Below are 16,098 nucleotides of genomic sequence, written 5' to 3'. Positions count from 1 at the left end.
CATAAAAACCAATCACCCAAAACTAACATGACTTTTACCTTCAGCAAGCTCCTCCAGACTTGGCATGTGAAAAGAAAACTCAATGCAAGCCATTCTTTCCTCTCAGCAAGGCTGCTCAGACACAGCAGCTGTTGGCTGACTACCACGAGAGTTCGCAAGGCACCAGCACGAATTCTTGGCTCTGGAAATGAATGGTAGAGCTTAGTTACTTGATGAAGGCAAAGGCCATGGAGGTTCCCTATCCTCAGAGTTCACTTACATAAGGAGGGCAAAGTGCTCTAAGGCTCCACTCAGAGCTCAAACAACTTCCTGCCCGTTCCATGTGAGCAGGAGCTGAGGGACCTCTGCCCTACTGTTCTTTCCCTCTTCTCCCTTTTGATCTATTTTTCTGTTCTCTCGCTCCCTCCTTTCTTTCCCTCCCTCCTTCCTTTCCCTCCCTCCTTCCTGGCAGTGTTGTATGTGGAACCCAGTGTTGTATGTGGAACTTCAGCTACATCCCAGCCCAATACTGTTATATGAATCTGTTCTTTATACTTTTTTTCCTTTCATTTTTATTTGTTCAGTACTGAGATTGAGCCAGGAGCTCAAGTATGCCAGGAAAGCACTTTCTCACGAGTGCTATACTCAGCCTAACCTGAGCTTTTCTAACAGACGGTCTAAGAATATGGTCTTGAAATAAAAGATATGCACTAAGAATTACAAATAATTAATTGGTTTTGCAGATGTCGGCATGTGTATGCATATACAATCTGTACAGTCCACAGTATTGTATATGATAGATCACTTGACTGCTGCTCTATATTTGACATTTAAGCTAAAAGTTAATTGTCTTGGAGTTATTAAATTGTTTTTAATATTACATTTGTTTGTTGTGTATGTATGTGTGTATTGCATGGGTGTCCTTGTGCACATGCCATAGCATACCTGTAGTGGTCACAGGACAACTGTAGGACTTGGTTCTCTCTTCTACCAGGTGGATGCCAGGGACTGAACTCAGTCAGGCTTATTGGTAAATACCTTCACCCACTGAGCGATCATGCTGGTCTGACTACCCACCTTTATTATTTTTAAACAGAGTAGGAATTTCATTCTAAAAGTAGATCTCATTAATAACAAAATACCAAGGTCTGGCATTATAGTAATATAATGGGAGTTTGTTTTTGTTTTTTTCCCTGACGCTAAAAAATTATGTTGCCAAATCTTATTTGTTTACATTTGAATTATTCCTTTTATTTGTCATTTTAATGAGAGAAAATTTTAGTTACCAATTGAAATGGAAACCTATGAATGATTAGATTTTGAAAGTCTTTTTTTTTTTTTTTACTTTAATTTATAAATAAATATACTTACTTGGTAAGTACTTTTAATGTTCAATTAATCTGGTAGCCTAATCGGTTATAATCTTATATTTTCAAAAATGCATGGCAAAAACCCTTTACAAAAACCAAGCACATATATTCATAGATTGGCACATACTTCCCTCTTCAGGAGATGGGCCTCATAAGGGAGCCCAGTGAGATGGCTAGAGGGAATTCAGGGAAAGAAAAGGAGAAGGGCAGGGAGGTGACAGGCGGCCCGATCACAGCACAGGACAGTCAAATCACTGAGGGCATTCCTGCCTCCCAGAGCACCATGGGAGTAGCTAGCACTCAATACTGTTAATGGAACATCTCCTTAATCAGAATGGTTGGGTTTAAAAGTGCTCATGCAGCAAATGAAAAGTGGGCCCTCAGACTGCTGTAGGTTTCTTTTGATTGGGTTTTCTCTTTAGACAGGGTATCCATACCCTGTCTACATAATGGAATTCCTCAACTCACAGCTCCCCCTGCCTCTGTGTCTCCAGTGAAGCACAATCACTTAAGGCTTAAAAGGAAACCTTGGCCTGTGCTGAGAGTGGAACTTAGTCCTGCTGGAAAGAGGTATGTGCGTTTGTTTAACTGCTGAGCCATTTCTACAGGTTCATATGTTTCTTAGGCTCAGGATTTTTTAAAACATTATTTCACTAAAAAGTATTTATTGTGTATGTGTGTGTGTTAGTGTGTATGTTTGTGTGTGTGTGTGTATCTGTGTGTCTGTGTGCCACAACCCACATGGGGAGGTCAGAGGACAACTTGCAGAAGTCAGCTTTCTCTCTCCATGTATAACTCCTAAGCCATCTCTGGCCTACGATTTCTATTTTGACCATACTTTCAGAACATATATATTCCATGAACATGCCATTGCACATATTTAGCATCTTATCTTTATAGTTTTTCTTTAAGATATAGGATCCCGACATTGTCCCCACACGCCATCCTCCTGCCTTGGCCTCCAAGGTAGTTGAAATAGGTGACATTTACTTTAGTACTTGACCAAACATTCTTTTTCATAGTCCTTTAATTATCTAACACATATACTCTTGTGTTTTAAATGAAATATAAGTAATTATTGAAAATGGTCTCCAGCTGCTATAATCATACTTGAATCACTCTAAACATAGTTTTCAATTGATTGTCTTTAATTGTTTAGAACTAAAACATGTTAATCTTCTTTTGAAATAGTTTAAGACTGGTAGATCGTATACAGATAGAACTTACATACTCCTTACCCAGATGCCCCATGTTAACAGTTAACCACACTCTGTATCAGTCAACCAGCGATACTTCCTAATACATGAAATACCAAATCTGCACAATAAACAGCATATTAATCATTACTGCTTGTTTTTCTTTTACTTCTTCTTCCTCCCTCCCTCCCTCCCTCCCTCTCTCTCTCTCTCTCTCTCTTTCTTTCTTTCTTTTTCTTTCTTTTTTCTTTCTTTTTGTTGAGATAAGGTTCACTGTATGGCCCAGCTACTCTGGAACTGTGCTCTTCCTGTTGAACCCCTTGAGTGCTGGGGTTCAGTGTATGTATTGCCACACCAAGTCTTAGTATAGCTCGGTATATAGTGAGGAAAATAAAAGCACTTTAGATAATTATGTAGTAGAATAATAGGAATTCAAATTAGATTTAACCCCTCCCCCCACCTCCTTAGAGACAGGGTTTCTCTGTCTAGGCGTGTTTGTTCTGGAAGTCACAGAGTGCTGGGATTATGGGATTAAAGGCATGTGCTACCAACCGCCCAGCAATATTCCTAATTTTATATTCCTCACTTTCTTAAAAGAAGATCAGTAGTTTTGTTTTATATTCCTACCAAAATAGAGACAAAAATCGAACCAGGGGAGTCTCCAGCCTGGTTTAGAGATGTAGATGTTCATGCAGATGACAGCAGGGGAGAGAATGTGTGTGGAGAGGGTGGAGTTGGAGTTTCAGACCCAAAGGGAATAATGGTTTCCACAGACAGTCAGAGCTGCTCCAGCACAGCTTCCAGCCAGATGAAGGCAAATATTTACTTTCCTGATACAAGTGGTGGGAGCCGACGACGGCTGAGAAACGGGGTAGAGAAAGGGTGAACGAACAGGAAGGTAAGTGTAGAGGGAGAAACAACACTGCAGGCAACAGACTGAGTGTCATTATTAAGGCCACCTTGTATTCAGAAACTGTCAGGCCCTTTAATGTCCCTCAAAATTCTCAAATCCTTGACAGATTTATATTGTACTTCTTATTGTACAGAAGAGTAAACACAGAATTTATCCAAGATCATTCAGTTGTTACATGGCAGAAACAGAATGCAAAAGCAGATTCAAGCCAGGCATGGTGGTGCACATGTTTAGTTCCAGCACTGGAGGCAGAGGCAGGGGCAGAGGGGTGCAGAAGCAAGAGGTTTTCTGTGAGTTTAAGGCCATCCTGGCTTACATATCAAGTTATAGGACTCTCAGAGCTACATAGAGAGGCATGTGTAAGCAGCAGCAGCAGCAACAACAAACTCAAAGGCAGATCTGGAATTCCAGAATGCACCCATCCTAAGCTGAATGAGCAGTGGAGAAACGGCCCCTTCAGCTGCCACCAGAAGACTGTGCTCAGAGTGATGCCCTGCACTCAGGAGAACTGACCATGCTTGAGCTTCATCTTCCTCCTAGACTGGATTTCTCCTGTCTTCCAAGTATACTGCACACAGTAGGCGGTGTATTAATTGTTAAGTATTTATGATATGCCAGACTTTTATGATATACTAGCACAAGTATATTACGGTTTAAGCACCATGGCTGGCTTTACAGCTTTGCAAATAGAATAGTCACGTAGGACCCTATTCAAACAGCTCTAACCACACACCCAGGTTTTTGTTTGCTTTTTTGTTTTTGTTTTTCTCGGTGGTGCCGTGCACACTAGACAAACTCTGTATTATCCAGTTATATCTCTAGGTCAACAACTTTACATTTGAAATGTGCTTGTCACCCACTGAATAAGGTGTTTGTCATGTTCCAGTAGAACTTAGTCCTAGTGGACCCGCATGTGTGCAAGGCCACAGAGAGTCAACGATGCAGGATTCCAACAGACTGTTGGCAAACTGCAAGGATCAAAGAGTAGAAGTAAGGCGACTGAGAACATCGCTACAGTATACAAATACATAGCACAGGCCACCCTTAGTCTGACAGGGAAGTCGGTACACGGCGGGCTCAGTCACCACAACAAACCGGCGCTCACCTGACCTGCAGTGTCTTCACGTTTGCAGGAACGCCTTCTTCCCACCCAGGAACACTGGTTCAGTCCCGGCCTGCCTTTTCTGATAGCTCCAGGCCAAGGGCAGGGCCTGGGTACCGCCCCTCCCGGAGGACCGCCCACCATTTAGTCCATACGTATAGACACGCCCACAGACGTGCCCTCACGCGAGATTTCGTCCTTGTTCTAGTCTGTCTCCTGGGCGCGGGACCGCTCTTTTCGGCGCGACGAACGAGGTAAGCGGTCGTTCGGGCTGGCTGCTCCGGTCTGCATGGCGGGACCGCGGGGGCCGCAGCGCGGGGCTCTTTGGGCGGTTGTCCGCGCGGAAACGGCGCTAGTGTAGGGGTAGGAGCGGCCGAGCGGGCCAGGCTCCAGCCATCCGCTGACCGCGCGAGACTCCGGGTCGCTGTTGAGAGAGGCCGAGGTGTTCTGGGCCTGGAAGGGTTTTTTAGTGACTTGCAAGATGTCGTGTGCTGCCTGCCCTCATCTCTTTCCGTGCTTAAAAGGGTCCTGTTAGCCGGCCCACCGCGCATGTTCGACTCAGCTCACCTCGTGGCCTCCAAAGCTTGCACAGATGAGAGTGATTCCTAGATAGGAATTTACAGTGATTATCTCTGAATATACCCACAGATGTATCTATCGCTCGTGCAATCAGGCCAACCTTATATTTCAGTTTTGATGGGTTAATTTAGAAAAGCAGTTCATGTAGTGGATATTTTGCAGTCTAAGGTCGTAATCACCTGTTATTCTTACCTTTGAAGGTTGTGAATAGTTTAGTTCTAGGATGTGTAGCCTAGAATAACTTCGAAGTTTTCTCCTTTAGTATATGTGACCGTTTCACCTCCCTCTTATTTCTATACCACGTGCACACTGTGCTCACAGGGCCCAGAAGAGGACGTCGAATCTTTTTAGGACTGGTTACAGCTATTTTTAAGCTGCCATGTGGGTTCTGGGAGTCTAATCTTAGTCCATTGACAGTACTGCTTGGCCATCGCTCCAGCCATAATCTAAAGGTTCTTGTACCGTTTGATCAGTAACAGTCTTTGAGCCACTATCGCCTTATCCCAACTACCCAAACTTAGTGTATAGTGCGCAGCCCAGATTGGAATTAGAAATGCTATATTGCTGTGAGGCTAGGCGGTGGTTAAAGCCAAGTAGGTTTTTGGGGTAGATTTAGAGAAAACAAACCGCATTGGGATGTGGTTTCACTCAGATTTAAAGAAAACTGATTGTGTGAGGGTACTCAGGAAGACAAAAGACCAGTTTAACATATGGGGGTTGGAGTTAACGGGAGATTGCGAGCAACTCTATGTGGGTACTGGAAGCTGAACTCTGGAAGAGCAGAGGAGTTCAACTGAGCTCACTCAAAGGCTTTAAAAGTAGATCTAAAATGTACTGTCCATAGCGGTTTCACATAGTGGTGAGGAGTGTGTTAAACTTTTCCGGTAGAATGCTGTGTATGAGAAGGTGCATCATTGAAATTTGTAATTGCAGAAAACTGGGTAAGGCAGAGAAAAGTGATGTCTCAATCAGAAGTGAATTCTGTTGACTGTGTGGCATCGGATAGAGCTGGAGATACTGGAAACCAAAGGTAAGGTAGCTTTTGTGAGTAAACTAGATTCAACCCAGATGTTCAATTTACTTTGAGACAGGGTCTCAGTGGTTAGAGCCATGACTGCTCTCACCCGGATAATCTTGCCTGTCTACCTCCCAAGACTTGGGATTAAAGGCATGGTACCACACCGTGCACTCCTGTGTACTTGAATGATGGGAAGTTATTTGTAATGCTTGTCCATAAAGATGTAGAAAACCTCAATTAACATATATTGGCTTGACTAATGGTTTGAATAAGACTGTATTCTTGCAGCTATCTACAACCTGAACATGTAGAGATGGAACATAGTCTAGTTTTCCAAGAAAACTACATTTTGGGGTCTACTTCTGGTTTTATTGGCCCATTTTTGTTTAGTAGGTAGATAGTGGAAGTTTCAGTGGTTAAGTGGTGCTTTTGAAAGATAAAATTGAACATTTTAGTCAACTATGTCTTGGTTTAGATATAGTAGGACATAGTGAGTGGTTAACTGGTACTGAGTCCATTCTAAAATGCTGGGTATGATTTGGGGGGGGGAGTTGATCTTTGAAGAAATCAAAGAATGCTTAACATGTTTGGGTTTGTCATGAGTGCTTTTGTATATCTGTCCTGGTGCTCTTAGTTCAGGAAGAGGATGTTGGAGCTGTGAAGCTGAAGGAAGGCGGGGTTGTAGCTGCCTGGGAGTATGGCCTTGCCACTCATCTAATGACAATTTGGTGATGTGGTTTCATTTTTGTTTTAGCGATGACTCATCTGATAGCAGCTTATTTAAAACACAGTGTATTCCTTCACCTACACAAAAGCAAAGACGCCCTACTGTGAAATGTGTTACTTCACCTGCAAGTGTTGAAACAGATTCATCAAGTGACTCTTCTCTAGAACCAAGGCCTTTGACCTTAAAGGCTATTTTTGAAAGATTTAAGAAAAAGAAGCGGAAAAGGAGGAAAAAGAGAAAATATAAGCCAAAATTAAGACCAAGAGGAAGACCATATGGATCAAAGAACACTAGAAGGTCACAAATAGATGCAAAGCAAATTAAAAACAAAGGAGCTGTGTTTCCATTCTTAGAATCTGAAAGTGGAAGAAAACCTTTACCTTGGAAGCAAATTTTAACATATGAGGTGAATGATTATTTTTTTTTTTAAATGTAGGTGAATACATTAAGTAAGATGGCATGGTTTGATGGCCATTCTTAATTGAGGGACACCTGGAACAGATAGTTGCTTTAATAGTAGTGTCATCTATGTAAAGTGCTCCAATTTTCATCTCACATATACATCACTAGTGAGAGAAACGTGCACAAGTATATTAGTGTGCACACAGATTTAGGGAGTTATACTACTCCAACAAGGTTCCTTATACAAAGTCCCTTCATATTATTGTCTTTACTCTGAAGCACACTATACCCAACTTTTCAGCAGTAGTCAAACCTGTCATTACAAGGTCAGCAGGTATGGTATCATTTCTTAAGGCCCACTTTTAGAAGTACCCAGGAAGGGCTGGAGAATAGGACCCTGAAGGAAGCTGCTGGTCATGTGCATTGTTAGCCTAGAAGCTCTTGCTCAGAATGGCAACACCCACAATCTAGGCTATCACTGTACAAAAATAAAGCAGTCCTTCGGTTTAGCATCCCTTCTCGGGGTGATTCTGAGCTGTGCCAAATTGATAATTAAAGTTAACTAGGACAAGAGCTGGAGAGAAAACCCAAGTACCCAGATGCTCGTTAGGTTTTTCAAATGTTTGAGCATTAAACTGATTGCAGGTGGTCCTTTGTTGGGTTGTGTAATCAGAAGATTAATGTCTACTTTGTATTTCTTTGTGCATGTGCAGACATGGCAGAGCTTGCCAATTTGGGTTGTCTTCCTAGTCACCTTGTTCTTAGATATTGTCTTCACTACTCAAGTCTGTATTACAGTAGAACCATTACTACATGGTTTCTGGGCTTTCAAATCTGGTTCTTTGGATGAACAGCAAGCCATTGTCCAGCCCCTTGGTACAGTTTCAAGCTTGATTATAATTAGTATTTGATGTTTTACTATGTAAGGAATTGTATGTTTTAATTTGCAGCAAGCAGTTGCAAGAGGATTTTTTCACCACATTGAAAAACTCAAGTATGAACACCACCTTAAGGAATGCTTGAAGGAAATGCATGCTGGGGAAGATTTAGAAAAGGAAGACCTTGACAGCCGTAGATACAAGTATATGGATGATGATGGTCCGCTTTCTCCTATTGAAGAGCCATTGTAAGTTGGATCTTGAAGGGTACTTTGTTCATGGGATTTGTCATTTTTTAAGCTAATTTAAAGATGGTCTCACCATCTTTAAAATAAAGATGGCAGAGGCAGGCGGATTTCTGAGTTCAAGGCCAGCCTGGTCTACAGAGTGAGTTCCAGGACAGCCAGGACTACACAGAGAAATCCTGTCAAAAAACAAACAACAACAAAAAAGATGGTCTCACTACTATATAGCTTTGGCTAGAGTTGAACTCGATTTACTTGCCTCTGTTTCTGCTAGGATTAAAGGCATGTGCCATCTATAAAATGAGCATCCTATATAATTCTTCAATAGTAGTAACTTCTACTCCATTTAGGATGGTTTAATCTGAGGTATAGGCACGGGACATCACTTTTGGGAGGATTGTTTTTCTTTGACTATAGGTTTCAGTGTTATCAGAATACTAGGTAAGATTTGTGACATCCATTTAATGTTACAGAACTGAAGATGAAGCAACAAATCCTCAGTCTGAATGTGATATCAAGTTGGTTGTAAGTGTCTGATTTTTATTCTATCTTATTTACAGAATGTAGAAGTTGTATAATATTTTGAAATTGCATTTATTTAAGCAATTTAGGCTATTTGATACAAAGGCTTTGGGGGGTGGGGGCTCTTCCCTCTTATCCCCAAGTGTTAGGGCTCAAAGCCTTGTCTGCGTTTATATTTATGACAAGGCATCATACTGCTAAGTTATAACTCTAGCTTTAAATATTTGTGTAGGGTATGTGTGTATTTGCATGTAGGTATGAGTACACATTTGTGGAGGCCAGAAGTCAGTCTGGCCTCTTGAGACCACAAACCAGTGGATTAACCTGCCAACACAATCTTTGCTCCTGCTATTTATTGACTTACAAAATGTGTATCTGTGCCTGGCTCCAATCTTAAGACTTTTTAAATTTCTTTTTTTTTTTTTTTTTTTTTTAAATTTCAGTATTGTGCTTTGTAGGTAAGAATACCAGGTATATGCCTAGTGCCTAGTTAGGCCAGAAGAGGGTATATAGATAGATCCCTTGGAACTGGAGTTACACACACATGGTGGGTGCATGGAATTGAAACTTAGTCTTGAAAGTAAGAGAAGCCAGTGTTGTCACTTATTTTTTGCTCTGTTGATTTCTGGTTTTTACTTAATGTGTGAGTGTTCTATCTGTACACCTGATTAATTAATGGAAGAGGTCACATTATATGTACATGGTTATGAGCCATCATGTGGTTGGGAATTGAACACAGGACCCTTGAAAGAACAGTTCTTAGTGTTCTAAGTGTTCTTAACCACTGAGCCATTGCTCTAGCTCCTCATAAGATAATAAAGAACATTTAGCTAGTCTGTTGTGCTGTCAAGTGAGAAAGTAGTGCTGGTGTGGTGAGGACTGTATTTGTGCTCACCCACCAGTCATTGGTGAGTTTAGTTACTAGTTTTTCTGTTAAATGCAGGAAGACAGTTGCTTCATAATAAGTTCAGAATTCTCAAGGAAGAGAAACTTAGAACAAAAGAAGATTAAGAAAGAATCTACATTCTCTAAAAAAGCCAAAGCCAAAGATGCCATACCGGGCACAGAAGGACCTGGAAAGGAGATGAACATGACTATCAAAGAAGGTAAAGAACACAGATGACTGCATATGCCAAATAGATCAAGAAACATAAGAGTCGCTGAACAAGTCTGGGAAAGAAGATAAACTTGCTGGGGAGAATCTAATAAATACTCAGTAAAGCTCTTTTCAGTGTTTGATTTCAGAGTAAGAAATACTATAGGGACGATTCTATGATATGATTTTGAGGGAAAATGCTAATAAAATTCTATACATGTCTAGTTTCAAGAACCCCAACCTCTTCAGTGCTTAACCCAAACCAATTTTTTAAAAATTATTTCATATTTATTTTGCCTTCATGCATATGTGTGTGGTGTGCATCCTGGTACCTGGTCAGAAGGCATCAGGGCACCTACCTGGATCTGAAGTTATAAGATGGTCATTAGTCAGCCATTGTTGGTTATGGGGAGCTCCACACCTACAAGAATGTTCTTGTCTGAGATTTCTTTTCACACCCACAGACAGGTTCTGGCTGGATATGTAAGTTTTGAATCAAACAAGTGCTTATCTTCCCCTAGGGTTGTTTTTAATTATTACCACTGTCCATACTGTGGTCACAGTTCTAAGCTGGCTTTGTGTCAGATTTGATAGCACTTGGTGTGTTTTTGTTCGGCTGTTGGACAAAGGCCAGTTGGACAGGTGCGAAATTAAGATCCTCTTTTGCAACCCAGAACTCATTGTTCAGTATGAGTTTTGGTACATACAAGAAGGAATATTAAGAACACAGATGCTATTGATGAGGCTGGTTCTAGCAATATCCTACACATATATGTATGTGTATATGTGTATACACATACATACAGACAGACATATATAGTTTATCCTATAACGGCAATGCAATAGATGAATATTCCTTTCTTTAAAGGCTTGTCTTGATTATGAAGTAAGAATTGGAAGATACACACGAATGGATGTTTCAGTTGTAAGTAGCATGTCAATTTATATCTTCAGTTTTTATCTCAGAATTATGTTAACTTTCAGTGATGCTAATTCTATGAGAGTTTGAGTGCTCCAACAATCAGTAAATCCTAGAACATTAGAAAGAATAATTTGAACTGAGATAGGTATAGTTGGCAGGATGATGCAAAATTAAACAAGGCTATATATAAGGTCTTATACTCGATTTATAGTATCAAAATTTCTCAAGCATGGTTTATAAATTACAGCAGAAATTTGCAACATCACATAATATTTGAAAAGCAATGAGCTAACTAACAATAGGTACTGTTCCTAAAAGCTCAGACTGCCCCTATATTTAGGCTCTTGATTTAGTTTTATCTGCCTATGTATGCTGGTACTTATCCTGTGGGAGCCGACTGAAGGCGGCTATCATCCTTGTAGCCATCTTGAGCCATAACTCCCTGACATCTTGTTTTATATACCCAGGATCTTCCCTTGGGTATGTGAGACTAAAGGCATCACTTAGAAGTGAGACATGAAAGGGGAGGGGGACAGAAGAAAGGATCCAGAAGAAGAAAACATGGAGCTGGGAAAAAGACTAGCAACACAGAACTAGGGATAAGGACTTGAGACTTTTACAGCTGGAACCAGGATTTGGACTTGGGACTGGGAACTTGGGACTTGGAGAGAACAAGAAGAGAGACTGGAGAATAAATGGGACTGAATCACACCCCATCTGGTCTCCATTCTGCACGTCTGTCCTCTTTTGCTGAACGCCAGACCAGAGCAGCTTGGGGCAGTGCGGGTTCTAACAATCTAGTCCCCAAGGGTTTTGGCAGTGTGGGTTCCAACATTTGATAGAGCGGTCCCTGACACTTTTGTCTGCCTGACTTGACTTGTCTCTGAGCCTTACTGCCCATGTGCTAGTAAAGGCATAGTGTTAGAAGCTTCTGGCCTCTGTACCATCTGTTCTAGGCCTAGATTGTTTTTACCCTTTCTTACTGAACTTTTGTCTGGTTTAACTCAGCTGTTCTGGCTCATACTCCTCCAAACTGGCTGAATCTATCTGACTTCTGCCTCAAACTGTTCTGTTCTTCTGGGCTCCTCACTCTTGGCTCATTCTATATTCTTTCTAGCTTGTCTTTGTAAAGCTCCCCTGCCCTCTTAAATTGCTTTTCTTTCCTCCTGATAGTTGGGCATATCTTCTGTTAAATCTTTGTCATTCTGCCACTCAATTAGATACACTTTCAAACATGGGGGCTTCCTTCTTCAGACTAACTTTATCTTCATTGTTTAGGGTTAAATATATGTGCTAAGAGTGTCTGTATTCCAGCCAGTATGCTGCTGGATGTTGAGGCCCACACTCACCCACACTTTGGAGCTACTGTGTTGCAGACCGTTCTGCCCCACGCTTTGGGGCCAAAATGTTGAGACTTTCACTGCCTGGCTTGGCAACCAATGTGTCCCACCCGAGCTGCTGCTCCGGTCTGCCAGGCCAGTGTCTAGCAAGACAGGTTCTGATCACATTATCATTCTGATCACATTGTTGTCATGGAGACAAGACAGGTTCTGATCACATCTCAAGTCTCCTTTATTGTCTCCATTCTCTCTTATTGCCTCTCTTATTGAAGGGAAGTCCAGGGCATTTATACACGTGCCTTGCAGGTGTGGATATCAGGTGCGCCTTACAAGCGTATGGCATGGATAGCACCTGCGCCTTGCAGCTGTGGACACCAAACAGCAAAACGAGCTATGTGGGATAAACAAGATGTTTATCAGAGTGTGCTCAGCTGTTGTAGGCTGTTGAAAAACAAGTCTCTATCAGCGTATATGGCTCGATGGTTGCAAAGATGATAGCTGCTTTCTAGATACTTTCTGCTAAAAAAAAAAGTCAGCTCCCAGCAGCTGGATTAAGATTCCTCTACAGTAAGTCAGTTTGAGAGCTCAGCACTGTAAGATTATAATATTGGGCTTATAGGCAAATATTGTAAGATTACTTTGTGATGTCCTTAACTTCCTATTCATAGAAGATGGCTGGATAGCTTCACAGTTGTTGAAATGATTATTTTTGAGGTCTATCCCGATGGGGCTTCCTCAGTAGCCAGACATCGTTGGAAACGCCTCATATAGTAACTTGTGGTTTTACTTGACTCACAGGACGGTTTATGAGGTCTGTGGGAAGGAACTACAAGACAGCTAACAAGTGCAAAACCCATGTGTCAATTTTGCTTTTTTGTCTTGTTTTGTTTTTTACTTCAGGCACTGGCATTTCCTTCATAAAGATTAGAATTCTGAGTTTTAGGTGAGTTCTAGTGACACTAATTTTGGGGAAATATAGCTACAGTTCACATGATGAATTAAACTGTTCAACTGCTGAATGATCTAGACATGAACTAAAATTTGATTCTGACAGAACTGGCTATAGCTGTTATGTGGGGTAACTTTGCAGTTTTTTTTGATAACTGAAATGATATCCTTTTAAAGTCATGTACTGTTCTCTAGGAATTAATATAAGAAGAATTTTCAGAGACGTTGGTAAGTATAAAAAAAATTACAAATCTCCAGGGATAATGTGTAAGTTCTCAGCAAAAACATTTTTATGTGTGTACAAACTAGAAAGTACTTTCTTTGTGCTAGGCTAGTAAGTAGTACATCATTCAAAATGCAAGATCAAAATGATTAGAAATGCTTATTCAGTAGGGATAATTGAGTTATTTTTAAAAGATAACACTATGTGCTAGTCCCACATCTATAATTCTAGGAGTTGAGAGTCTGAGGTGGGAAGATCCAAGTTTGAGTACAGCCTGAGAAACAGGAAAACTCAGAAAAACAAATTCTTGGCTAGGTAGGTCAGTGAATATAAGTACTATGGTTCAAAACCCTAGCAGCCAGGGAGGTATGATGGCAAAATCTGGAGGCTCTGACTTTAGTGAGAAACCCTTAGTGTTTTGGAGTGATCTGGAAGGTAGTCAACACCAGTGTGTGCAAGAGAACATTAATCTTTTAATATAAGGCAAATTTCCCATTTGTTGGGGATTTTAGCTGAGATGGAAATAGCTGAAAGAGGGGTCTACCCAGCCCCTCAGCATGTGAATGTATGTTAACATTAAAAAATTAGCTGCTGCTTTTAGTGCAGGGCTGAGAATGCTTTAGGACTTTGCACTGCATGGTATCTGCACTCAGCAGTTCTTTCCTGTTGAGTGTTCAAAAGACAGTGCTATAGAAACTCACTATCTGGCATCGTTGGTTTCTTGGCTTTGTGCATGTTAAACCTGGTATTTCTAATGATACAGTTTATTTCATATGTATGTACATATTTTTTTTATGTAGGTGTGCTGGGGAGGGCATAGCAAGATTGATCTGGGGACCTCAATGTGGGTCTTAATTAAAGCTTGGTTGCTTGTTAAATGAACCATTCCTTTTCTTTCTAGGCTGACAAGTGAAGCCTACCTTAAAATGGTAAGGCATTTTTCTGTTTCTAGCAGTCTTTTTACTTGAGTAGATAACATGTATGAGACTTGTATAAGCCTCATTCTAAGAATGGGCATTGTTGGGCAATGTCCAGATTTGGTCAATGTGGCTAAAGTGATACAGGTCATGCTTCCATCACAGCAGATAAATTACAGTGGTGTCAATGAGACCTGTAACATACTATATAACTACTATACTCTAGAATAGAGATTAATAATTTTTTATAATAATAATATTAATAATCTTCTAGGTACATAACGATAATGAAGAAGGGCCTTAACCTAAAGTAAATTGAAACTCAAGTATTCTGGTAAGATGTTAACTTCGAAATCACGTGTGAGATGAGATTTACTGTCGAAATTTACTGCCTGGTTTGAAAAACACTACCTACTATAAATGATGTTGTGATGATGGGCAAAATGTTCAACTGCTCTGAATGGGCTGAGTGAAAGCAGCCTTTCTGAACATCTATATTGGGTAGATCTCTTTGGATTCCATGTATGCAGACCAGATGACTCCTTTTCTTCAACCATGAGAATAGTCTTATCCACCCAGCCATATATGAGCAAAATAGTCTTGCTTCACCTAGCCCATCTAGGTCACAGTACTGTAGTTTCAGGATATCAGATGCAACAATCATTTCCCTCTAGTTTTAGCACTCAAAACTAACCTTGTAGAAATTTGTAATTCTTTGAATCATTTCCTCCCACAGGTTAAGAACTTACAAGTTGTCAATGACTGTCTTTAAACCAAGGACAGATAAAAAGAAAGGCAAGTAAGAGTCATTTTAGTCATATTACTCATTTTTATAATGGTCATTACCAAGGCTTTTAGAATGCAGTTTCTTATTTGCTGTGGACATGACCATAAAGAAAAATTCCCACTAGGTTTTCCACATGCTACTTGACTAGCATTTAACCTGTTGGGAACATTTATTGAGCAGCAAATTCAAGACCCAGTTGTAAGTCTGATTGCTCCCATGTTCTTATTTATGTAGGACTGAAAAACAACTGGACAACCTTTGAGAAAGGTACGTATATGGGAAGTATATGGGTAGTAAAGGTCATTTCAAAGAGGGCTTGTTTGGGCTGTAAAACCAAAAGCTCTTAACGCTGTGACCAAAGATTGATGTTCTTCACAGAGTAAATCCAGGCACTTTTTTGATAGTGCTGTGTTTTTCTGAGAAGATAACATGCATTTATTCCCCTGAATTACAATGAACTTATCATTTTATTTTGTCTTCTCGTAGGGCTATTTTCAGATGACCTGGATGGACAGCAAAGGAATCCAATTCATAAATAAGAATTTATTTGACTTAATACAATAAATAATTTTATACATTAAAAAAAAAACTCTTTACACTACTTATAGGAAGTTGGCATGTATTTGGGCCTGAAATTTCTCTAATGTAGAAAGAAAATTTAGCTGTTTGTACTTTGTGAGTGAAAAGCTGGCTCCTGCTCACCCTTTTTCTTGCTTTGCTTTCTCTTCTCTTTGTTGTTTCACCTCAGCTAACTGCCTGTATAACCTGTAAGAGAAATTGGTGGAATTAGGTTGGAGCATGTAGCAAAATCCTAAGAGCAAGGGAATGAAAAGGTACCTTAGTGCCCTTTGGTGTACAAGGGCTTGGGCAGCTTCTCTCTCTTCAGGAAGAAACACTTCTTCATTCACACCCTTCAGGTGGCTTAAGGATGAAC

General features: G+C 40.6%; 3 protein-coding genes and 8 non-coding genes across 20 annotated transcripts in view; 9 read left to right on the top strand and 2 right to left on the bottom strand.

Moving 5' to 3' along the window:
• The window catches only part of Bkgd (beta-keto-L-gulonate decarboxylase), a 25,774-nt gene extending 21,008 nt beyond the window's left edge, over window positions 1-4,766 (bottom strand). Inside the window, exons 1-2 of one of the 3 annotated variants that reach the window (XM_076926025.1) lie at window positions 4,564-4,766; window positions 39-181 (exon numbers count right to left, since the gene is read on the bottom strand). Coding sequence is in view for 2 of the 3 variants with exons in the window: in XM_076926024.1 (XP_076782139.1) it covers window positions 39-93 (55 nt within the window). In the remaining variant the exon portion in view is untranslated. The remainder of the gene's footprint in view (window positions 1-38; window positions 182-4,563) is intronic. The other 2 variants (XM_076926024.1, XM_076926023.1) reach the window with 2 other exon arrangements.
• Taf1d (TATA-box binding protein associated factor, RNA polymerase I subunit D) lies at window positions 4,682-15,765 on the top strand. 2 transcript variants are annotated; one of them, XM_076926027.1, is made up of 14 exons: window positions 4,682-4,814; window positions 6,073-6,169; window positions 6,912-7,290; window positions 8,237-8,412; window positions 8,883-8,934; window positions 9,875-10,037; window positions 10,896-10,952; window positions 13,190-13,232; window positions 13,433-13,465; window positions 14,362-14,389; window positions 14,652-14,711; window positions 15,114-15,172; window positions 15,399-15,431; window positions 15,651-15,765. In XM_076926027.1, the coding sequence occupies exons 2-7, from the start codon at window positions 6,099-6,101 to the stop codon at window positions 10,904-10,906; spliced, it is 852 nt and encodes a 283-aa protein (XP_076782142.1). In that variant the 5' UTR covers window positions 4,682-4,814; window positions 6,073-6,098; the 3' UTR covers window positions 10,907-10,952; window positions 13,190-13,232; window positions 13,433-13,465; window positions 14,362-14,389; window positions 14,652-14,711; window positions 15,114-15,172; window positions 15,399-15,431; window positions 15,651-15,765. The 2 variants fall into 2 exon arrangements, with proteins under 2 accessions (XP_076782142.1, XP_076782141.1); XM_076926026.1 differs by lacking the exons at window positions 10,896-10,952; window positions 13,190-13,232; window positions 13,433-13,465; ... (3 more) ...; window positions 15,399-15,431; window positions 15,651-15,765 and having other exon boundaries at window positions 9,875-10,157.
• On the top strand, window positions 10,620-10,747 carry LOC143439907 (small nucleolar RNA SNORA40). Its single transcript, XR_013107910.1, has one exon. It is a non-coding gene; the product is annotated as a small nucleolar RNA SNORA40 (small nucleolar RNA).
• LOC143439896 (small nucleolar RNA SNORA18) lies at window positions 12,998-13,128 on the top strand. Its single transcript, XR_013107899.1, has one exon. It is a non-coding gene; the product is annotated as a small nucleolar RNA SNORA18 (small nucleolar RNA).
• LOC143439912 (small nucleolar RNA SNORD5) lies at window positions 13,274-13,345 on the top strand. Its single transcript, XR_013107914.1, has one exon. It is a non-coding gene; the product is annotated as a small nucleolar RNA SNORD5 (small nucleolar RNA).
• On the top strand, window positions 14,089-14,225 carry LOC143439890 (small nucleolar RNA SNORA8). The gene has a single exon (XR_013107894.1). It is a non-coding gene; the product is annotated as a small nucleolar RNA SNORA8 (small nucleolar RNA).
• Window positions 14,456-14,582, top strand: LOC143439894 (small nucleolar RNA SNORA1). The gene has a single exon (XR_013107897.1). It is a non-coding gene; the product is annotated as a small nucleolar RNA SNORA1 (small nucleolar RNA).
• On the top strand, window positions 14,799-14,871 carry LOC143439888 (small nucleolar RNA Z40). The gene has a single exon (XR_013107892.1). It is a non-coding gene; the product is annotated as a small nucleolar RNA Z40 (small nucleolar RNA).
• LOC143439895 (small nucleolar RNA SNORA32) lies at window positions 15,214-15,335 on the top strand. The gene has a single exon (XR_013107898.1). It is a non-coding gene; the product is annotated as a small nucleolar RNA SNORA32 (small nucleolar RNA).
• Window positions 15,462-15,596, top strand: LOC143439893 (small nucleolar RNA SNORA25). Its single transcript, XR_013107896.1, has one exon. It is a non-coding gene; the product is annotated as a small nucleolar RNA SNORA25 (small nucleolar RNA).
• Window positions 15,688-16,098, bottom strand: part of Cep295 (centrosomal protein 295) — a 34,944-nt gene continuing 34,533 nt past the window's right edge. For 6 of the 7 annotated variants that reach the window (XM_076926014.1, XM_076926015.1, XM_076926016.1 and 3 more), the window contains one exon: window positions 15,688-16,098. In XM_076926014.1, the coding sequence (XP_076782129.1) occupies window positions 15,863-16,098 (236 nt within the window). In that variant the 3' untranslated portion in view covers window positions 15,688-15,862. The other variant, XM_076926017.1, reaches the window with a different exon arrangement.

This window comes from Arvicanthis niloticus, chromosome 27, assembly GCF_011762505.2.
Source record: "Arvicanthis niloticus isolate mArvNil1 chromosome 27, mArvNil1.pat.X, whole genome shotgun sequence".
Classification (NCBI taxonomy): Eukaryota; Metazoa; Chordata; class Mammalia; order Rodentia; family Muridae; genus Arvicanthis; species Arvicanthis niloticus.
Note: the sequence above shows the minus strand (reverse complement) of the source record. Positions and strands in the feature narration are given on the sequence as shown.

Bases quoted from the DNA above. Each gene is read 5' to 3' on its own strand.
- Taf1d (XM_076926026.1), top strand. From the start codon at position 6,099: ATGTCTCAATCAGAAGTGAATTCTGTTGACTGTGTGGCATCGGATAGA. The intron at 6,170-6,911 runs GTAAGGTAGCTT...TTTTTGTTTTAG, and splicing joins GGAGATACTGGAAACCAAAG to CGATGACTCATCTGATAGCA. The intron at 8,935-9,874 runs GTAAGTGTCTGA...TGTTAAATGCAG, and splicing joins AATGTGATATCAAGTTGGTT to GAAGACAGTTGCTTCATAAT.